The 23905-nt window shown below is 39.6% G+C and overlaps 1 protein-coding gene across 1 annotated transcript in view; it reads left to right on the top strand.

Annotated features, from left to right (window-relative positions):
- Positions 1-8047: 8047 nt before the first annotated feature.
- The window catches only part of MRTFA (myocardin related transcription factor A), a 142137-nt gene continuing 126279 nt past the window's right edge, over positions 8048-23905 (top strand). The window contains exon 1 of the mRNA XM_037068107.1: positions 8048-8140. Within this exon, the coding sequence (XP_036924002.1) occupies positions 8048-8140 (93 nt within the window). The remainder of the gene's footprint in view (positions 8141-23905) is intronic.

Below are 23905 nucleotides of genomic sequence, written 5' to 3'. Positions count from 1 at the left end.
CACTTGGAAAATATTTGTTGACACATGATGATTCCTTCCAGCACCGAGATGTGATTTTGTGATTTCTCAAATGATCTTGAGCCAGGATGTGGGAATAGTGCTGGTCCCAGGTAGGCTCCTCTCTGTATTGTTGTTCTTCCTAGATGCATTTGTTCTCAGGCTCTGGATCACTCTCTTCTTTTGGGATCTTCCAGGGAACAGAAGGAAGAAAAATTTGTGTTTAGGATGAGAAGAATGTGCCAGACTGAAGTTGATCATGTTAGGACCAGCCACTGGAATTCCTCAGTTACTATCAGGGTGAAAATCAGAATGGGCACAAAATGCCAGAGGCTCATTCTATTATTATTCTTCCTCATTGACTGAGATTTGACTCCATACCTGTGACTATGTGCTGGAATGGATTTCAGTCTTGGTCCTCAAGCTTTATAAGATATTGTCAGTCATTAGGGTTTAATCAGTATCAACAAATTTAATGAGTGTCTTTTTGTGTGTGTATTCTAACTGCTGAAATTAATTAGTTATAAAACTGCAGATCCTAGGTCAGATAAAACCCATGGTTTATCACCCTGGCCAGAGTGGCTCAGCTGGTTGGAGCATTGCCCCATAAACCAAAGTGTTTGATTCCCAATCAGGGCACATGTCTGGGTTGCGGATTTGGTCCCAGTCGGGGAGCAAGCAAGAGGCAACTGGTTGATGTTTCTCTCTCACATTGATGTTTCTCTCCCGCTCTCCTTCCCTCCCACTCTCTCTAAAATCAATAAGCATGTCCTCAGGTGAGGATTAAAAAAAGCCCCTGTGGTTTATCTTCTATTACAAGATAGTAAAATGGGAATGTTAAAAACCGTTATTTCATCAACCTTACCCTATTTACTTGTTGGAAAGCCAACTGTCTCAAACATATACAAAACTAAAAAGTAAGCTATTAATATCCTCTTCTAAACTCCCCCACCCCCAAATCAGGAGCTTTCCCTGTCTTATTTGATGACAGCTGTAGTCTTTTTAGTTGCTCTGGTCAAAACTTGGACTCAATCTTTTTCTCATTCCCCATATCCTGTCAGCCAGGAAAACTGACTGAACCTTCCTTTAAAATATCCAAAATCAACCACTTCTCACAATTTCTACTGCTACCACTGTGGTCTAAGCCACTGTCCTCTTTTGTCTGGATTATTGTTGTACCTGCTGACTAATCTCCCAGCTTCCACCCTTTCCTTTATTCTCAACACAGCAGTCTGAATCATTCTTTTTATGCCTAAGTCAGATCATGTCACTCTTCTTCAAAAACAGTGACTTGCCATTCCACTCTGAAAAAAAGCCTGTGAGGCCTTATTTTATCTGGTCTTCAGTTAACCTCTCTGACCTCATCTATTCTGTTCTTCTCGCTCACTCTGCTGGAGCTGCACTAGCTTTCTTGCTGTTCCTTTAACATGATACTCTTGCTTCTGTCTTGGCTGTTGCCTCTGTATGGCGTGCTCTTCCCCTAGATAGCTGCGTGGCCAACTCTCTCATGATTGTCAGATCTTCACTCAAGTGTCCCTTTTTCAGTGAATCATCTTATTTAAAATTGATTCCTCTGTCCCCAACACATCTGATTCCCTTTATTGTGATCTACCTTTTCTTTTTTTTCAAAACATTATAGCTTAAGATATTAGTATTTGTTGTTTTAATTATTTATTTCCCTCTCTTGCATTGAAATTAAGCTCCACGAGAGCAGTGATCTATATCTATATTGATCACTGGTATATCTTACGCAACTACACAGGCAAATACTAGGCCTTCACTAAATAATTGTTGAATAAATTGTGAACTATTGAACTGTTTCTTTTGTTTGAATCCGTATTTTTTTTTGGTAGCAGTCAATACCAACAAAGCAATTATTTATTTGAATATACCACCAATAACATCTTTTCATGGTCATTCTGCAAGATGGGTCGTATTATTCATCTGTTTTTTAGGTGAAGTAACTGAGGCCCAGAGAAGCTAAATAACTCAAGATCATATGACTGATCATGGTAGGAGCTGAGATAAAAATCCAGACCTGACTCCAAAACAAACACTGTTTCCCTGCTGCTGTTTTATCTTCTTAAACCGTTTGTTCAAAAAATATTTATCAAGTGCCTATTATGTTCCAGGCATTGTTGACAGTTGAATAACAATTTATTGTGGGTTACTAAAAATGTATTTTCAATTTTACCATCTATGTTGTGTTCTTGAGAAGTGAGAAGTTTAATATATTCATTTTTATTGATCTGCAAGCTCTGCTTAAATGCAGGTAGACTTAAGACATGAAAATGCCTATGGTAAAACTTAGGTTATCCAGAGACCAAGTTTCTGTCATTTTTAAGCATCAAAAGAATGCTGAACCCCAAACCAAGGAAGATAAGTGCCTTAGATCAGCAATTCTCATCCGGTATGCCACATGAGTTTGTAAAACATGCAATACCTGACTTTAGTTAGGGGCACTGACCTATTTCCCCTTAGATTGTCAAATTAAAAAATGACAATAACCAACAACAGCCATCCATTTTTTATTCATTCACTGGATGAATAAAAAAGTGAATGAATAAAAATTGTACCTTATTTTTTTGTTAGCAAAAAGTATATTTTTTTAGTGTATTTCAGAATTCATTTATTTTTTTGAAGATTTTTAATTTATTTTTTAGAGAGAGGGGAAGGGAGGGATAAGGAAAGGGACAGAAACATCAACCCCGGGACCTGGTCTGCAACCCAGGCATGTGCCCCGACAGGGAATCAAAAAGGCCAGCACTCAGCCTACTGAGCCACACCAACTAGAACATGCTGCAGAATTTTAGCTTATGTGTGCAATAACCAAACCAGTTAAATGAAATGAAAAAGGTTGAAAATTGCTGCCTTAGTAGTCAAGAAAGAACTCCTGAACATTGTTGACAATTCTTGAGAAGACTTAAAAGCGCTCCAAGTGCTGTGAGTAGTTGGTTCTTCCAGAAGTTGGAGTGTGTTGATTAAACTGTCAGTGTCTGCTTATAAATAGACCAACCTTTTGAGAAGAAAGCCAAAAAGCATAGGTGAAAGGATATGTTAGAAGTGCAGAGAAGGCAGAGTAGAGTACAGTGGTAGTTGTAGTGGAAAAGATTTGAACGGACTGGTGCACCGGATGAATGGTAGACCCTTGAGAACTATGATGAAGAGCTGGAAGGTAAGACACTTCTTCATTGGGTGGAGATGGACCAGTGCCACAGGAACACCTTCAAACACAAAATGCTTTGATGCTGTCAACCAAGAATTTTCAACTGGTGTGCCACAAGAATTTTTAAAACATGCAGTACTGGACTATTTTAAACTACTGCATGTTTTAAAAATTCTTGCAGCATTTGTAGTCCAGTACTGCATGTTTTAAAAATTCATGTGGCATACTGGTTGAAAATTGCTGCCATAGACATAAGAACCGTCCCCTTTGAATGCAAAGGAAAAGCACAGTGAGATACCACTTCACATCCATTGGAATGGCTGTTAATAAAAACTGCAAGGAAGAGAAGCCGGAACCCTTGTGTATCACGGGTGTAAAACGGTGCAGTGACTGTAGAGAACAGATTTTTTAAAATTGTTGACACCATTATAGGCATCCTCCATCTCCCCCTTCCACGCAGCTCCCCCCCCTTCACCACATTGTTCCATGTGTCCATGAGCTATGTGTATATGTATATATGTGGAAAACAGTTTTGTGGTTCCTCAAAGAGTTAAACATAGAATTGCCATAGGATCCAGCAGTTCCACTTCTTAGTATATTCCCAAAAGAATTGAAAGAAGGAATTTTAAAAATTCATTTAAAAATTTTATTTATTTAGTTTTAGAAAGAGGGGAAAGCAGGGGGAAAGGGAGGAAGAGAAACATCAATGTGTGGTTGCCTCTCGCACACTTCCCTTCTGGGGACCTGAAACTGAGGCCTATGCCCTGACTGAGAGTTGAATCAGCGACCCCATGGTTCGCAGGTTGGCAGTCAGTTCACTGAGCCACACCAGCCAGGGCTGAAAGAAGGGACTTAAACAGATACTTATATAGTATCACAGTAGCCTTATTCACAATAGTCAAAAGATGGAAACAACCCAAATGTCCTTCCACTGATGAATAAATAAACAAAATGTGGTATATATGTACAGTAAAATATTATCCTGAAAAAGGAAAATAATTTTGGTGTACCATGACATATAGAACCTTAAAGACATTATGGTAAGTGAAAGAAGTTATACACAAAAGGACAAATACTGTAATATTCCACTTATATGAAGTATGCTTAAAATAGGCAAATTCAACTAAAGGCAAAAAGTAGAATAGTTGGTACCAGGGGCTGGGGGGGGTTGGGAGCTGGAGAGTTACTGTCTAATAGGTTCAGAGTTTCTCTCTGTAATGATGAAAAAGTGTTGGAAGTGGATAGTGGTGATGGTTCCACAACATTGTGCATGCACTTAATGCCACTGAGTAGTAAACTTAAACATGGTTAAAATGGTACATTTTATGTAATGTATATTTTAAACCCCTCCACACCCCTCCACACCCCTCCACACAAATGAACTTTCTCCTTTGGGTGTATCTGTGTTTGCATGTGACTGAGCAAGTACAGGGAGGCACAAATTTTCAGTGCTGTAGATGCTCACGTTTTAATGATGGTGGAGATAAGCTCTCTCTGATGGTGCAATAACCAAACCAGTGAAATCATTCAGCTCCTTCTGCTGCACTCACATTTGTAAGCATAGGAGAGTGATTTAGTCATTAAGAAAACAAATGACAAGAAACTTGAAATTGTTTCTGTAACAGAGTGCTGGCGGACTGGGATGGGAAGGAGACCTGCTTTTCACTATATACCTTTTGAATGGATTGATTTTTTAAAAATCATGGTTTTATATGACCTATTTCGAAAAATTAAAATAATTTACTGTGGGAGGAAAACAATAATAAAAATATTCATTTTAAATATTCATATTCATACTCTGTTTAAGAAAACAGTACACACTTTTTAAAAAAGTTTTTATTGATTTTGGAGAGAGTGTTGGGGGGAGAGAGGGGGAAAAATACCCATCAATTTGTTGTTCCACTTATTTGTGCATTCATTGGTTAATTCTTGTATGTATCCACACCAGGGTTGAACCCACAACTATTGGGATGATGCTTTAATCAACTAAGCTACCTGGCCATGACTAAACTTTTCTTGTTTTGTAATTTCCAAAACATTTTCTGTCTTAATAAAAAGTGTGTTTAGAAGTGTGTTGTAGAATAAATACAGTGGACTAGTTATCAGATTTTGACCCCTGCGTTTCGTTACCAACTCACTGAACTCTTTCTGTTCTGGTTTCCAGCTGAAAATGAAGTGATTGTATGTGTGAGCTTCTGAGGGTCATTTATAAAAATTTAGTCATTCCAAGTTTTATTGGTGTTCCTCAAAAAACCAGTATAATAAAATATTAAAAGAACTTTGCATTGTAATAGTGTTTATATAAAAATATATTCGTTTCAATGTAAAGTAAGTTTTAGACCTGGATTCAAAATGGGTTTAGTCAGTGGATGACTAGAACCACCTTTTTATAAGATGGTCTCATGTAGAAAATTTTTGAAATTTTTTTGAAATCAGTTTCAGAATATATTCTTTGACAACTTTGAGCTAAAAACCTATGATCTCATTTTGAGATTAATAATTGTAAAAAACTCATTGTTTCTTGTATCTTGTTTCCACTTAAATATTTTAACAAAGTAACTCATCACTATTTAGGAGTTGACTTTTTCTGTTAAGGCTTCCATTGAAATGCTATTGTTTTAGTCATTCTCCCTAAATTCCTTTTCCTGAGAATAAAGGATTGAGCTCATACCTTTGCATAATGATCTAGAGAGTATTTTAAGCTTGCATGTTTAAACCTGGTTGATTGGATTAATATGTGGACAAACCAGCACATCAGAACATTTTTTAAGTTCCAAGCCACAATTTGTGCTTTAAATGAACATGGGCATGTATAAAACTAATTATTACGCTTTGAATAGCACAGACATTGAAAATGCCCCTTGCCCTTGGTGACTGATTTTCAGTGGGGGCCCTTGCTTGCCCTGCACATTTCTTCCTCTGCTTTAAGCAGTGCCAAGAACAGAGTCAGGAGAGGGTTTGCTGCCTTGGTGCTCTGCTGCCTTCGCTTTCGGCAGAGAAGAAGGCTGCTGTTTTACTTTTTAAACTCCTACCATATGGAGAGTTTCTATAAATAAACCTTGAATTTGTGATTGGACTTCTAAATTTGTAACCTCAACTATCCACAGCTACAGCCAATATAAATAACAGTTTAAATATATATATTGTATGCAGAACTGTGATGCCATTTCATTGAAGCAGATCACTAGCACCTAAGTGATCAGTTCAGTTGATTTGTTCTGTCTCAGCATGGAGGAGGGCCATGTTTTGTTGTTAAGCAAAAACTAGTCATCTGGTAGTTTTTAGTGAATCTGCTTTGACTTTTTTGTGCATGACTTGTTGGTGTAAGTATGTGGCAGACATATTAAAATGTAAAAGTGCATTAGATTTCGACAACAATTGTTTAAGTATACTAAAGGAGCTGACTTTTAGAAGAATCTTAATTCATTTTGTAAATTCGAGTCAGTTGGGCCTTCAGTTAACAAGGACACAATGGGCACCTATTATGTGTCAGGCACTGTGCTCTAGGTCTCAGGCGATATCAAGTTGTATAAAAAATGTTTCCTGTTCAGACAAGTAAGGGAAAGGAAAAAGGGAAACATCAGGACAATACAAAGTTTTGCCACTCTAATGGAGAAATGGACAAATGCTACGTGAGTGTGGTGGAGGCACTGAGGAGATTAACTGGGGAATTGGAAGCGGCTTTAGAAAAATGTTTCAGTTGGATCTTAAATAATAAAAGTTATTTACAACAGTGATTATGTTTTATTGAGTATCTACTATATACTAGAATTAATGTTACCTACCAGAGAAATGGGGGAAGAATATTCCAGGCAGTAGGAAAAAAGTGGAACTATTGAAGATTATATGTCCTAGAAGTAAGAAGTTTGGTTTGGCTAATGGGGAAGGAGAGGGAGATCAGTGGCCATAGCAAAGGCTAATTAAACTGGGTGGAATCAGATTATGAAGGACCCCAGGTACACTGCGTCCCTGGTACCATGTTTTTGTCCTTGTTTTATTCCCTGAAGAGCCTTTTTCCTTATTTTGCCATTATAACCTATAGTAAAGGTCTAGGTTTAGGTGCGCACACACTTTTTATGTGCAGCTTTCCTCCCCTTTTCTCAAAGGTTGTTGATTTTTTTTATACTGAATGATTGCATGAAGAGAATGTACCTCATCACAGGGCATTTCATTTCTCAGCCATTTCTTGTTGTTTAGTCTAACTCCACAGTTACTTTCTCAGCTTCTAAAGCATAGCGATTGAATCCTCTTTAGCACCTGTATAGTGCTCAGCACCTTGTGGGGACCCAAGAAATGCACAGAGTGGATGAATATGGAATACAGGTATTAGCCATTGAGACATGCCAGCTACAGTGGTTGAGATTGCCGGCATTTTTTAACCACTACGAGCACTTTTGAGAGGTATAGCTCAGTTGTTATTTGGATGTAAAATGAGTTAACAAGAGGATCTCAAAGGGTGGTTGTAAGGAATAAATTAATTAATACATGTAAGCACCTAGAAATAGTGCCTGGCATACATAGTAAGTACTCAAATAGTGTTACTTCTTTTTTAAATTTATTGTTTAAAAAGCTTTTATTTTTGGAGAAAGGGGAAGGGAGGAAGAAAGAGAGGGAGAGAAGCATCAATGGGTGGTTGCCTCTTCTGTGCTCCCTATGGGGACCTGGCCTGCAACCCAGGCATGTGTCCTGACTGGGAATTGAACCAGCAACTCTGGTTCACAGGCTGGTGTTATCTATTGTTTAAGTCTACCTTTCTGGGTCCTTTTGCTAGTGACAGAGCTCATCCACAGTTGTGGGCATAGAAAGGATAGAAAGAAGATAAGAAACAGCTTCTTACCTTTGAAACCAGCTACCGTTTGAAACTAGAAGAACTGCTTATATTGCATGAACATTTATTTTTCTGTTTGTGTTTTAGTGATCGAAGGGTATGGTTGGCATGGAATTGAATTTCATCTGTCTGTGGGAATTATAAACAAGGTAGGTCCCAGGTTTATTTACTCTTTCCTGTCTAAGATATTGGTTAGTATTTGCAGTTCTACTGACCTTAGAATAGGTTGGATTTGATTATTGCTTAGGGAAACACTTACGATGGCCCAGTGGTTTATCTAATATTGTGGACTACACGTAGTATATTGTTAGAATGTATTAAATGCCAAAGAAATAGCGCAACCAGTATAAAATGGTGGTGGTCGTAGAACAGAACAATGAATTTACATGCGTGCATTTACACACTGTGATTCGGTCTTTAGAGAGCAGAGTTCTTGTATTGGAGTCATTATGTTTATTAACTGGCTTAGGGTAATGGGAAGTGACAGGGTAGATAAATTTTCCGGTCACTCTAAAATTTAGCAACTTCTGTAAATGGTAGACTAAATGCCACAAAGGACTTGTCTTGATATTAACCAGGTTGTCACTGACAGCTATGAATTTCATTACCGATGATAGAACCTGTCCATCTGTAACCACTAGAGTTGAATTTGACATAACATGGGTGTGTTCCTATCTTAAGGTCCAGAGACTGAATAAAAGTTCACCAGGTATAGCTTTGCTTCATATTTCAATCTTGTTTCAGATGTCCACAAAAAGAGCTTTAGGTGGCAGTTTCGCACAGTTCTGCAAACCTATTTCTGTGAAAGTAAGGGCTAGTGCCAGTTCATGTAGCTCTAGTTTTTTATGTTTAAGGTGTGTGGTGGCACCCTTGCTCACTGGTGCAGGAAACTTGGATCACTTGGAGAGTAGACTTGATAGTCAAAACAGAACCCCCCCCCCAAAAAAAAAAAAACACCACAAAAAACCCAATTTGACAATACTCTGCCCAAGTGTCCTACCAAGAATCCTGTGAACTTGTACATGGGGTTCCATGGGTTGAGGACAGTCTTTGGATTCATGCTCCATCTGCACTTAGACAGCATAGGTTCTTGAGATTGGCTTTCTCTCAGTCACAAAGAACAAGAACTGATTATACATTGCTATAAGGAAAAATAACTGAGACACTTCCTGTGGCAGAAGGAACATGGTCCTTGGAATTGACACTGCTTCTTAGGAAGGGAGATGAAGAGGGTAGGTTAAAGTTTAACTTCTGCAGAAGCATTCCTTCATCACCCTCAAGTGGCCTGCATTTTCATGGTCTTATCTGAGTGGTCCGTTAGGAAATTATCGTCTTTCTGTTCTCCTGCTTTTTATTGGGGTAATAATAAACAGGAAATATTTCATGGAAATAGTGTAAGAATTAATGGGAAGGACAGAGTAACATTTAAGATTTTATTTATTTATCTTTAGAGGGGAAGGGAAGGAGAGAAGGAGAGACATATCAATGTATGGTTGCCATTTGTGAGTCCCCTGCTGGGAACTGGCCTGCAGCCCAGGCATGTGGCCTGACTGGGAGTTGAACCGAGATCGTGTGGTTCGTAGGCCTGTGCCCAATCCACTGAGCTATACCAGCCAGGGCAGAGTAACATTTCTTGAATGCCTACTAAGGGTTAGGCATGGTACTGTAAACTTGCAAAATATGTTCTTTTATTGAAATGTATAAATTTCATTGATGTTACAATTTTTAAGTCTAGATGGAAAAGATAGTGAATATCACTATCTTGAACTATTTTGACCTTTATTATAGCCATTTGGAGAAATAGAATTATATATTGATATGCAGGTTCAACACAAATAGCGCCATTTTTAATTACAAAATCTTTTATTATAAAATCTGTAACATGCTTATGCATGTAATTCTGTAACATAACAACATCGTACACAAGCACAACATATGACATCTTAGATGAAATGTTCAAATTAACACTATAAATTATTACACCCATATTATTACCCTACCAACCACACTCAGGCAGGCGTTACTTCTGCTGGACCCTGTATGTTATTTGTGTCTGCTAGAACATTCTTTTATGGAGAAAGAAAGAAAGACACCTACATGAGTCAGCAGAATTTTTTGTTTTTGTATTTTCAGGTGAAAATACATGTCAGTATATACATGTCAGTAGCAATGCCCTTGCTAGTGACTTAGCCAATGGCAGAGAGGAGATCAGCAGGTGTGAAATTAGAGACACCTATGCTGTTTTGGGAAGTTGAGACTCGACCTAGGGTTTGCTGAAGTTGGTGCAGAGGAGGTCAGAGTAGGTTAATATTTTCACAGCTCAAGCAAAAGGAATTGTGGTTGATTATGGGTGCAGTTTTGCTTGATCTCTGTAGCTGCAAATGGGGTTAATAAAATACAGTACTGCTCTTTTGGGAAACTCTGCAGAAGTCCCTGCCAATGCAAATTAGTTTTCTTTAAAAATACCCCAAACCCCCATTTGAATATTTTGACTGGCTGAAAGAATTGACTGTTGTCATCATGCTTGTAAAGAGATTACCATACGGCCCTGGCTGGTGTAGCTCAGTGGATTGAGTGCGGGCCTGCAAACCAGAGGATCACGGTTCGATTCCCAGTCAGGGCACATGCCTGGGTTGTAGTCCTGTTCCCTGCAGGCCAACTCCCAGCAGAGGGCACATGAAAGGCAACCATACATTGATGTTTCTCTCCCTCTCCTTCCCCTCTAAAGATAAATAAATAAATAAAATCTTAAAAAAAAAAGATTACCATACGTTCTTTTAAAATAGGAAATTAAGTCGAAGTGTTTCTTCTCATTTTTCACTTAAAGTTTCCAAATCTATTGTCTTTTTACTCTTAAGATAGTAAGCTTTTGTGGTTTTAGCAAGGTTTGCAGAAAGTTACCCAGAGATACAGCACTGTCCTTTATTAGACTGAAGTGGAAACATTAATATTCTTTAAAAATATATGTATATTTTATTGATTATGCTGTTACCATTGTCTCATTTTTTCTCCCCTCTATTCCCTTCTGCCCTGCACCATCCTTCTACCAGCACTTCCCCTACCCCCTACCCCCCCGCCTTAGTTCATGTCCGTGGGTTGTACGTGTAAGTTCTTTGGCTTCTCCATTTCCTATACTATTCTTAACCTCCCCCTGTCTATTTTGTACCTATTGGTTGTGCTTCTTATTCCCTGTACCTTTCCCCCCTCTCTTCTCCTCCCCCTCCCCACTGATAACCCTCCATGTGATCTCCATTTCTGTGATTCTGTTCCTGTTCTAGTTATTTGCTTAGTTCATTTTTGTTTGTTTTCAGGTTCGGTTGTTGATAGTTGTGAGTTTGTTGTCATTTTACTGCTCATAGTTTTTGATCTTCTATTTCTTAGGTAAGTCCCTTTAACATTTCATATAATAAGGGCTTAGTAATTATGAACTCCTTTAACTTGACCTTATTCTGGGAAACAACTTTATCTGCCCTTCCATTCTAAATGAAAGGTTTGCTGGATAGAGCCTTCTTGGATGTAAGTCCTTGTCTTTCATGACTTTAGTTCGCAGGCTATACCAACCGGGTCTCTTTCATGACTTTGAATACTTCTTTTCAGTCCCGTCTTACCTGCAAGATTTCTTTTTGAGAAATCAGCTGATAGTCTTATGGGAACTCCTTTGTCAGTAATGTCTCCTTTTCTCTTGCTGCTTTTAAGATTCTCTCCTTACCTTTGATCTTGGGTAATGTAAGTATGATGTGCCTTGGTGTGTGCTTTCTTGGGACTCTCTGAGCTTCCTGGACTTCCTGGAAGTCTATTTCCTTTGCCAGATTGGGGAAGTTTTCCTTCATTTGTTCAAATAAGTTTTCAATTTCTTGTTCTCCCTCTTCTCCTTCTGGCACCCCTGTGATTCAGATGATGGAATGTTTAAAGTTGTCCTGGAGGTTCCTAAGCCTCTCCTCATTTTTTTGAGGAGAAATTCTTGTTTCTTCATTCTGTTCTGTTTGAATGTTGATTTCTTCCTTCTGCTTCAGATCATTGATTTGAGTCCCGGTTTCCTTCCTGTCACTATTGGTTCCCTGCATATTTTCCTTCATTTCACTTTGCATAGCCTTCACTTTTTCCTCCATTTTGCAACTATATGAAACCATTTGTGTGAACATCCTGATTACCAGTGTTTGTACTGTGTATCTGATAGGTTGGTTCTTCTTGGCATAGTTCTTTTTTTGATCTTTGATCTGTTCTTTCACTTGGGCCATTTTTTTTTGGTCTTGGCTTGCCTCTTATGTAGTAAGGGGCAAAGTCTTAGGTATTCATCAGGGCGGGGCAACACACCTTGCTGTGTGGTGGCGCTGTATGTGGGGGAGGGATCTTGGGGGAACCCTGCTGCTTGCTCTGCTCTCCGCCAGCTTTTAGTCACTTCTCCTGCTACCCACAAGCAAATTGGGCCTTTCTGGTGCTGATTCCCAGGTGGGTGGTTTTATGTATGTTGTAGGACCCCATGGGTCTCTCCAGTGAGCTCCCTGTGAGTCTTGGAGTTTCTCCTGCTGCCGCAACACCCACAGGTTTTTTCTTTTGGAGGTTTTGAGGCTTTATTTCCCTGCACCGGAACCCTGGGTTGTGTGGTCTGTCTCGCTCTCTAGTTTTCCTTGCGGTTTATCCACAAGCAAATATGGTACCTCTGTTCCACCAGCCATTGCCCACCCCAATCCTCCAGCCCCTGCCTGGCTGCCCATCTCTGTCCCTCCTGCCTGTCTGTGTGAATGTTTGTTCTTTAACACCTTGGTTGTCGGACTTCCATACAGTTCCATTTTTCTGGCAGTTCTGGTTGTTTTTTGTTTTTAGATTTGTTGTTATCCTTCTTTTGGTTGAGGCACAGTGTATCTACCTACGCCTCCATCTTGGCTACAAGTCCCATTAAAAAAAGTTTTTTTAAAGATCTTATTTATTTAACTTCCGGCCAAGATGGAGGAGGCGTAGGTGGAAACACTGTGCCCCCTCCCATAACTAAATTTAAAGACAGTGAAGTTTTAGAAACAAAAACGCCGCCAAAACAGTGAAAATTGAACTGTACGGAAGTCCGACAACAACGAACCACTCAGCCAGACCGGTAAGAGGGGCTGAGTCAGCGGCAGAGTGGGGTCTGGCTGGAAAGATCGTTCCATCTGACTGACCCAGGAGCAGAGGTGGAGGCGGTTGGTAGATCCCAGGTGTGGGGTGGCAACAGGCGGACCCAGTGAGGGCACAGGGCGACTGGCTGACTGTGGTCACACATTTGTGTGCAAATAAACCAAGCGCAGGAGTGAACAGTGAGACAGACCGCTCAGGCTAGGGCCCTAGCGACGGGAATTAGAGCCTGAAAGCACCACTGGAAAGCACCAACTTTCTTGGGGTCAAGGGGCCGGCAGAGGGTACCAGGCTGACAGACAGTTCGTTGGAGAGACCCACAGGGTTCTGGAGAGTACACGGGTCCACACACCCGGGAACTGGCACCAGAGGGGCCCAATTTGCTTGTGGGAAGCCACAGAGGGGACAGAAATCTGAGAGAGAGTGGAGTGGAGCAAAGCGCCATTTTTTCCCCTCTCTAACCCAGCCCCCACATACAGCATCACAACCCAGCATCTGGGTTGCCCAGCCCTGACGAACACCTAAGGCTCCGCCCCTCATACATAACAGGTGTGAACAGACCAAACATTATGACTCAAGAACAGCTCAAGGCTCCAGAGCCTATAATTCTAACTGACCAAGAAATAGCCAAAACACTGGTGATCAGGATGCTCACAGAATTGGTTGATTTTAGCCACAAATTAGAGGAACAAATGAAGGCTAAACTGATTGAAATGAAGGGAGATGCACAGGAAACCAATAGTGATGGAAAGGAAACTGGGACTCAAATCAAGGGAGTGGACCAGAAGGAAGTAGGAAACAACCAAACAGAAAAGAAGGAAGAAACAAGAATTCAGAAAAACGAGGAGAGGCTTAGGAACCTCCAGGACATCTTTAAACGTTCCAGCATCCAAATTATAGGGGTACCAGGAGTAATAAAGGAGAACTTCCTCAGTCTGGCAAAGGAAATAGACTTCCAGGAAATCCAGGAAGCTCAGAGAGTCCCAAAGAAGTTGGACCCAAGAAGGAACACACTGAGGCACATCATCATTACATTAGCCAAGATGAAAATGAAGGAGAGAATCCTAGAAGCAGCAAGAGATAAGGAGACAGTCACCTCCAAAGGACTTCCCATCAGACTGTCAGCAGATTTCTCAAAAGAGACCTTACAGGCAAGAAGGGGCTGGAAAGAAGTATTCTAAGTCATGAAAGGCAAGGACCTGCATCCAAGATTGCTCTGTCCTGCAAAGCTTTCATTTAGAATGGAAGGACAGATAAAGTGCTTCTCAGATAAGGTCAAGTTCAAGGTGTTCACCATCACCAAGCCCTTATTATATGAAACGTTAAAGGGACTTATCTTAGAAAAAGAAGATAAAAAACATGTATAGTAAAATGACAGCAAACTCACAATTATTAACAACCACACCTAAAACAAAACCAAAACAAAGCAAACAATTAGAACAGAACCACAGAAATGGAGATCACATGGAGGGTTAGCAACAGGGGAGTGGGAGGAGGAGAAGTGGGGAGAAGGTACAGAGAATAAGTAGCATAGATGGTAGGTAGAAAATAGACGGGGGAGGGCAGGAATACAATGGGAACTATAGAATCTAAAGAACTTGGGACACATGGACATGAATGAAAGGGGGGAATGGTGGGGGAGGGGTGTGCAGGGTGGAGTGGAGTGAGTGGGGGAATGGGACAACTGTAATGGCATAATTAATAAAATACATTTAAAAGATTTATTTATTTATTTTTAGTGAGAGGCTAAGGGAGGGAAAAAGAAGGCGAGAGAAACATCAGTGTGTGGCTGTCTCTCATGCGTCCCCAACTGGGGACCCAGCCCACAACCCAGGTATGTGCTTCGACTGGCAATTGAATTGCCCCCCCCCCCCCGCCCCTGGTTTGTAGGCTGGCACTCAATCCACTGAACCACACCAGCCCGGGCTGTGGTCCCATATTTTTATGCTGTGGTCCCATATTTTTATTCATTCATTGGTTGATTCTTTTGGGGGGGGGGGTTAAGATTTTTATTTGTTTGTTTTTAGAGAGGGAAACGTAGGGAGAAAGAGGGAGAGAATTATCAGTGTGTGGTTTACCTCTTGCATGTCCCCTACTGGAGATCTGGCCCTCAATCTAGGCATGTGCTGACTGAGTATTGAACCTAGGCATGTGCTGACTGAATATTGAACTGGCAATGCTTTGGTTCATAGGTCAGCATTCAGTCCACTGAGCTACCCCAGCCAGGGCCCATTGGTTGGTTCTCTCTCTCCCTCCCTCCCTCCCTCCCTCCCTCCCTCCCTCCCTCCCTTCCTTCCTTCCTTCCTTCCTTCCTTCCTTCCTCTCTCTTTCTCTCTCTTTCTCTCCCTCCCTCCCTCTTTCTTCCTTCCTTCCTTCCTTCCTTCCTTCCTTCCTTCCTTCCTTCCTTCCTTCCTTCCTTCCTTTCTTTCTTTCTTTCTTTCTTTCTTTCTTTCTTTCTTTCTTTCTTTCTTTCTCTTTCTCTCTTTCTCTTTTTCTTTCTCTCTTTTTCTCTTTCTCTTTCTTTCTCTCTGTCTCTCTCTCCCTCCCTCTCTCTCTCTCCCCCCCCTTCCCCTCCCCTCCCTCCCCCCTCTCTCCCTTCCTTGTCATTTTGGAAGTCCTGTATTGTAAAGACTATTTTTTTTGTCTGATAACAAACAGCAGTCACATTGTCAGTATTATTCTGGACCTCCATGTTGAATAAATTTAATTTCTTCTAGAGATGCAAGTTTCCTTCTTTATATTTTTTTCTTAAAGGTCTACATATGCTATATACCACTTTGAAAATAACACCCAGGGACTTTCTTGTGCTAGGAAAAAGATGGTACATAATCTTTCTACTTCAGACCAGATGATTTTTTTTTTTAATTTTAGAGAGAGGGGAAGGGAGAGAGGGAGAGAAATGCACCCCAACTGGGGACCGAACCTGCATCCAGGGCATTGAATCAGTGATCTTTTGGTTTGTGGGATGACCTCCATCAACTAAGCCACACCAACCAGGGCCACACTAGATGATCTTAATGCTACCTGGAAATGGTTAAATTAATGAATGCTACCTGTCATCTCTACCCTGAATCTAAGGCTATAATTCATTAGGTGGCAGTTGTTCGGTGTAAGGAGGGTATCAGCTAAGTTGTTCAGTGATTCTCAGTGGGAGAGGTACTATATTTCCACAGGAGATTTGGAAAAGTATGGGGGCATTTTTGGTTGGCATGGTGACGGTGAGGGAGAGAGGAGATGCACCTCTGGCGCTTGATGGTCTGGGACCAAGGATTACAGTCTAAAACAAAGAATTTCCCACCTAAAATGCCAAAGGGGTTGCTGTTGAGAGACTGAGCTAACTGAACCTAAAGATTGGGTAAATTGGTAGATAATGTTTTGTTTTATCTCTTATTAAAAAAAGATTATTGCTTAAGGCAGGAACTTTTCTGAAAGACTCTTTCAGAGCTGAAGTCTATACTCTGAATTCTTCAAGGAGAATTAGTCCATGTTTTTCTCATTTGGGAGAATAAGGTATTTTCCTGACAATTTTGAAAGCATTATTATAAAGGTGTGTTGGTGCTGTTGAATCCCTGTAATTAGTAGTAGTTGACTGGTTAGGATGCTTTAGTGGTTAAAGAAAATTGGCATTATATTTCTTTAGTAATCTGTACATCTCCATGGTTGGTAGAAATAATTTGTGCCTGGCATTCCAGTGATGCTTGAATGCTTGTACTGTTCTTTCCTTTTTCTTTCTTTTTAAAGACCAAATGATGTATTCTTTTGGCAGATCAATAAGATTATATTTGGTATGTGATTAACTTTGTAGCTTGCTTTACTTTGAAAAAGATTTTAGGGAACATAAGTATTCTCAACATCCTAGGGCAGTGGTTTTCAACCCTGTTTATCTCATGGCACATGTAAACTAATAACTAAAATTCTGGGGCACACCTAAAATATATTTTTTGCCAGTCTGACAAAAAATAGGTGTAATTCTGATTCATTCACACTGGACAGGTATTGTTATTTTTTTAATTTGACAATCTAAGCGAAAAGAGGTCAGTGTCCCTGACTAAATAGGTATTGCATGTTTTAAAAATTCTTTGTGGCTCACCAGTTAAAAATTGCTGTCCTAGGGCAATGTATCACAGACTATTTTGCTGTGACTCATAATTGGAGACATTTTATGTTAGACCCATAAATATACAGATATCTGAAACCAAAGTGTCATAAAATAATACTTACCCTTACTACAATGTAAAATGGTGTAGTCTCACCACCTGCTTTACTACACTGCCCTCAGCTAAACCACCTGCATCTCTCTCTCAGACTTCAACAGCTTTGGGATTGCACTACCGGTTCTCCCCGTCCAGCTCTCTCCTCCTTTTTGTAGTCTGAAAGATGATTTAAAAACGTTATTCAGGTCATAATACCTGAATGACTAATGCTTTTTGTTAAGTCTAGCTTATGTGATTTTTTAAAAGTTTAGATAATTTTTAAAAGATTTTATTTATTTAGAGGGAAGGGAGGGAGAGAGGGAGAGAAACAGGATGTGTGCTTGCCTCTCACACACCCCCAACTGGGGACCTGGCCTGCAACCCACCCACTCATGTGCCCTGACTGGGAATTGAACCTGCGACCCTTTGGTTCACAGGCTGGCACTCAATCCTATACTATAGTTTTCTTCAAACCCTAAAATTCAGCAATTCTACCGTCTTTTTGATGGGGTTTGAAGATATACTCTGCCATCCTTATTTCCTCTCATCTGTTGTAGTTTGAATGTTTAGGAGAAGGAATGTAAATTTTAACCAGTCACAGTCAATTATAGTGATGGAATAATCCAAGAATTGTGATTATAAAATAGTCTGGACATATGAAGTACTTACTATGCAGATGACAGATAATTATATATATCACTGTGGGGGTGAAAAACAGTGTGGGGGAAGAGATAAGTATTCCCTTCCTCTGCATTTTCTGCGAACTGCTCTGTGGTCACCTTTTTTGGGTTTGCCCAGAGAGAGCCTTTTGGGCTCTGCTGTACTGTGCTTTCCTTGAATTGAAAGTCTAATAATTTTTTGAGCATTCACTGTGTATTATGTTTTGTGCCTCAAGTGTGTGTAATTCAGCCAAAGGTAAAGCTGCGGAATTCTTTGCTTTGAGGGTCGGAAACCCTCCTCTTTCATCCTGAGGCAGTTTTGCAGGAGATTTAGCACCAGAAAAGAAAAGGTTGCCAAAGTTAAGACTGTTTGTGAGCTGGGTCCCTGTATTACATATTTTCTTTTTCACTAAACATTTTGTCTTTGAGATGCCGGTGAGCTGTCCTGTGCCTATATCTGCTTTTAAGTTATTGGGAGGATTGGTGGACATCTGTAGACAGAACAAAGGTCCCTTATTTTAGTCAGGTCGGGTTGTTGGGTGGCACTGAGATTCCTCAGGCATTTTCACAGGAGGGTTTCTTGGAATAGGACTTTTTAAAATTGAACAGTGGAGACGATGATAATTATTTTAGCTGCTCAGCTTGAACAAATCTTAGAGAAGCACAAATCATAGTGCAAGATATGCATGCCTTTACAGGATTTTGGAATTCCTTGGTGTTTATCTTTTGAGTAGCAGGCTTGGCGTTGGATACTCTCCCCAATAATATCAGTTTCCTTCTCAGGAAAGGTTATTTCTAGTATCTCTTCTGTTTGTATAGGATAGAATATTCCCTCCCTAGTTTCATTTTTTTCCCAAGAAATGATTGAGTTTTTATGTTTTAGATTGAGTTTTCAAATTAGGCTTTCCTCTAGAGCAGTTTTTTTAAATTGAGGTATAATTAATAGATAACATTATATTAGTTTCAGGTGTTTCTTTTCATGCTATCCATGCTCGTTGCTTACACAGATGCCTTCAAAGTGCATTGCACTGACTGTGGAGTGCTGCTGCTGTGTGACTTAGCATTTTTAAAATTCTACAATAATTGCTTTTAGATGTAGCTGTAATGTGGAAACTCCTGCAGTGCTTTGTAGAACGCTTTGTTGTATTATTTGCCTTGTTTGGGAAATGGATTTCTTCGCCTTAACTCTCTCTTCCCCTTTTATTTTAAAGCTTTAGATGTAATTGTAAAAAAGTTAAAATTGTATTTGTATTTACTAATATCTTTTACATTTTATTTCATCAGAAATTCTCAGCACCTTGTTTTAGAAATAATAATTAGCTGGAACTAACACTATTTGAAATAAGAGGCTGTCAAAAGGAAAGTGAGTCATGACTTAGAAGCTGGGTTGTTTTTTTTTTAATCCTCACTTGAGGATATGCTTGTTGATTTTTGAGAGAGGGGAAGGGAGGGAGAGAGAGAGAGGGAGAGAGACATTGATTGGTTGCTTCTCTCATGCACACTGACCAGGGACTGAAATTACGACCTAGGCATGTGCCCTGACCAGGAATTGATGATCCAACCAATTAAGCTATACAGGCCAGGGCTTAGAAGCTGGTTTTTTTTTAAGTTGCTGAGATTCATTATGTTTCCAGAGGTTCTATGTTGTTTGAAGCCTTTAATGACAATAAAAACTGAAAATACATTTTAAAACAGACTCTACCGTATACTATGAAGGTAATGTGAAGAGCCAGTGGTTTTGTATAGTAACTGATCTTGCCAGAGTAGATTGGTTTAACTAATAAGTTAGCTTTTTAAATTAAAGTATAATCAGAAGAATAATTGATAAGTATGCTGGTGATACACCTGTTGTTTCATCTCTAAAGCTACAGTGCTGTCATGGGTGTAACCCTTGCCCTGAAGGTCTCATTGTAGCACCAGTAGGTGCCTGGCCTCTTCTGCTAGGCCCAGAGACACACTAGTCTTAAAAGTACATTTTCTTGAGCGTAGGTTGCTGTATTGGGATGTTCTGCAAAATTGCAACAGTTTCTGAATTTCTTCTTTTTTATGGCAAAATAATTTCATTCCCAGTGTTTTAAAATATTTGATCAAGAATTTAGGAAGGTCTGGCTGGTGTGGTTCAGTTGATTGGAGCATCATTCCGTAACTGAAAGGTTGTGGGTTTGATTCCCAGTCAGAACATGTACTTAGGTTGGGGGTTCAGTCCCCGGTTGAGGTGTGTAGGAGATGTAACCAATCGATGTTTCTCTCCCACATTGATGTTTCTCTCATTTCCTTCCTCTCTCTCTGAAAGCAGTGAAACAATGTTCTTGGGCGAGGATTAAAAAAAAGAATTTAGGGAAATATACGTGACTCCTTTTATAGAAATGAACCTGAGTTTTAAGCTATGGGACGGGAACTCATCGGAAAGCCTAAGGATAGGATATGAGGCTCTGCCACTGGAAAATAGGGCTTCTCTTCCAACGCTTCATTGTAGTGTAGAAACAAAGCACAATATGTAAATGTCTTTCCCCTAAATGCATCCTGGGTGAGGTTTGTCTCAACCAGTTTTTCATTCTAGAGTTAGTATGTTCAAAAGTTTTCATATTATTCATACCTGAACAGGATCACTATGGCAGATTTCTATACTGTGGCTTGTCCACATTTCAGGTTGTCCTGGTTTATTGAAGTGTAAGGTTTTGGTGTAAGAAAGAGTGGAAGTGACAGAAGAATTTGAAAATCGTCTCAGGACAGATTACATAATTTTGTAGGTGAATACACAAAATATGTTTAGGTCACATTTAAATTTAATAGGTTTTTGCCCTGGCTGATGTTGCTTAATGGATTGAGAGTCGGACTGGAACCAAAGAGTTGCCAGTTTGATTCCCAGTCAGGGCATATGCCTGGGTTGCTGGGGAGGTTCCCCAGTAGGGGATGTGTGAGAGGCAACCATACACTGATGTTTCTCTCTCTCTCTTCCCCTTTCTCTAAAAATAAGTGAATAAAATCTTTAAAAATAAATTTATTTAGATTTTTTATATATAGCATGTTAACTTCTTTCTAATTTATTGATTTGACAGAAATGTCAATTAATTGTTCTGCTTAATTGTAGATTCATGGGTTGATTACTGTATGTGACCAGGGATTGAACCTACAATTTTTGGTAAATTAGGATGATGTTCTAACCAACTGTCTGACCAAGGCTCATGTGGATTTCTAAATGTCCATCATCCTTTCCTTTAGAGAATAAAATCTCCAAAAGATAGAATTCCACGTTAAAAAACTGGAATGCATTTGAACACTGTACAAGAGGAATTAGGAATCAGGAAAGCATGTCTGTAGTGTTTGTGGGTATGACAGTATAGTTCAAGGAATGTAGTAACAGAGTCATTTTGCCAAAATAGTGTTTTACATTTCAAGCAACTTTTTCTTGGGGAGGGGGTATTTACTGGGTTAAGGCAAACTGTCAAATTTCTGTTAAATGTTTGCAACAAAATACCACCTTGTAGTTAAACTCTTTGTACTTTTCATAGTAACTTCTCATAAGACCCTTTAGGATAGTAACAGTTTTTATTCATAGTGACTTGCTCAAGGTCATATTATGAAACTCATAATATGTATTGAGATGTATTGAGATATAGGTCACATATCATGACTTCTCCCAAAACATTACTGCAGTTGTTACTAGGGGGCAAGGCAAAATGGTAAGTTATACCAAACTCAAAGTCAGGTTGAAGACCAAGGTGAACAACTTCCCCTATAATCTGTTCTCCCCATAGCTGCCAAAGTGATCTTTTAAAAACATACGTCAGATTGTATTACTCAATTGCTTAAAACTGCCCAGTGGCATCCAGTTTTTCATAGAATATGATTCTCCCATCCTGTTCCGCTCTCTGGCTGTGTTCCTTGAAGGTGCCAAGCTCATTCTCACTTCATGGCCCTTGAACTTACACATGCTGTTTCCTTTGTATAGCTAGCTGCTTCTTGTCAAATTCTGATAGAGTGAGTGACTAAGGGCATGGATTCTGAAGTATGATTACCCACTTTCAAGTTATTTAACCTTGCAGTGCCTTTGTTTTTTTTGGTGTGTCGCAGAATTTTAATGATTAGTTCATGAAATGAAAAACGTTGAAAATTGCCATTCTAAGTTGTAGGTATCTGGCAGGGGCTCGTCAAGAAGGCATAGAGGTAATCAATAGAAGTTGTTGAGCCTGGGGATAAAATACATATCTTTTCTACTGTTTTTATTTATTTCTGCTGCTTCCAGCTGTTAAGTTCATGTCCTTTTATGTAAGCCCTTGAACTTACTTGTGTCTTTAAGTTTGGGGACAGCTGGTTTGCTTCTCAGCATTATAAAGTTACAAGTTTATTGAGATCTAAAACAGTGTGAATAGAAAGTACTGATATGAAATAAATACTCAGCTTTATACGATAATTTTAGGAATCAGAGGGATGTTCTAAGACCCAAAGCCGGCAATCTGAGACTGGGACCTCCTGAGTTATCAACAGTCAGGTCTGATAGCCATTTATTATTCCCTTATATCAATATCTCTGCCTCGCCCTGGCTGTTGTAGCTCAGTGGATTGAGTTCACGCCTGCAAACCAAAGGATCACTGTTTGATTCCCAGTCAGGGCACATGCCTGGGTTGTAGGCCAGGTCCCAGCAGGGGATGCACGAGAGGCAACCATACATTGATACTTCTCTCTCTCCTTCCCTTCTCCTCTAAAGATAAATAAATAAAATCTTTAGAAAAAGACCTCTGCCTCTTTCTCTTAGTTTCCCTACGTTTTTCTGATGTTCTCTTCCTATCTTTGTTTTCTAGTTTGTTACTAACATTGTACCTTTATTTCCATGTTTTCCTTCTCATACACCTAGTGGCAACTCAGATGACATTAGGTAAATGAGTTTGGCTCTGTCTCCTGGATCCAGCATCCAAAATCAAATTCATCATTCCTTCAGATAAAATTTCTTCTCCTTTCTTCCCTGATTCTATTAACAGAATCATCATTCTAGCAGTTACTCTGTTATCTTTGACATCTCCCTTTCCTTTGTCGCTACAACAGACACAACCCATCATATCCCATATAAATTTTGTGTTATTTGTTCGACAAAAATTTGAGTTCCTGCCCTGCTCTAGGTGTGATTCCGATGTTGTATGGCAGTTCCCTTCTTTCTACAGTTACTACACAGATTCAGGGTCTCAACATGTTATACCTTGTCTGTTGAGGTAGCTTTATAACTTTATCCCAAACTTCATATTCCTTTTCTTCCAATCCAGTATTGTATTTACTCTGCTGCCAGATTAATTTTCTATTTGATTGTGTTCCTCCCTGTTTTCTAGAGCTGAACTCAGGTTGCCACTGCAGTCACATCTCATGTAACGTGTACTTGAACCACCATGTCGTCTGCCAAATTGGATTACCCTTTTAGATCATTATCCACACTTTCTCACATCCATGTTTTTGTTCATAATATTCTGTCTCGTGGAAGAATATGAGCTCCCCAAGGGCAGGAACTTTGTTTTTATTTACCGTGTTATCCCGAGTACTCAGAAACAGTTTCTGGCATATAGTAGCTACGTAGTAGATATTTATTGAGAGAATGAATGAAAAATAAGTAAATCTTGTTATTCTTACCCATTTTTTATGGTTGTCCTCAAATATAAATGTTACTTCTCTCAGGAAGCCTTTTCTGATCTCCTGTGTATTTCTGGTTAAACATAAATACCTACCTATGACAACTATCTTCCCTCTTTTTTCCTGAATCAATGCTGACTTTGACTGTCTATATGCTGTGAGGGTTATATAGTTAGTTAAATTAACAAATATATATATTTACTTCCTACTCTGTGTACTTGAGTTAAAAGGACAGTAGAACAAAATTCCTTTCATCTAGTGTATTATTAACTCATTAAAATAGTAAAAGTAAGCAGTGGTAGAAGCGAGGTAAAAGCTGCCAGTCCTCTTAAAGTCTAGA

This window comes from Sturnira hondurensis, unplaced genomic scaffold, assembly GCF_014824575.4.
Source record: "Sturnira hondurensis isolate 20B ecotype Veracruz unplaced genomic scaffold, ASM1482457v3 Scaffold0017436, whole genome shotgun sequence".
NCBI classification, from domain to species: domain Eukaryota; kingdom Metazoa; phylum Chordata; class Mammalia; order Chiroptera; family Phyllostomidae; genus Sturnira; species Sturnira hondurensis.
The sequence above is the reverse complement of the archived record's forward strand: the minus strand, read 5'-3'. Positions and strand labels throughout refer to the sequence as shown.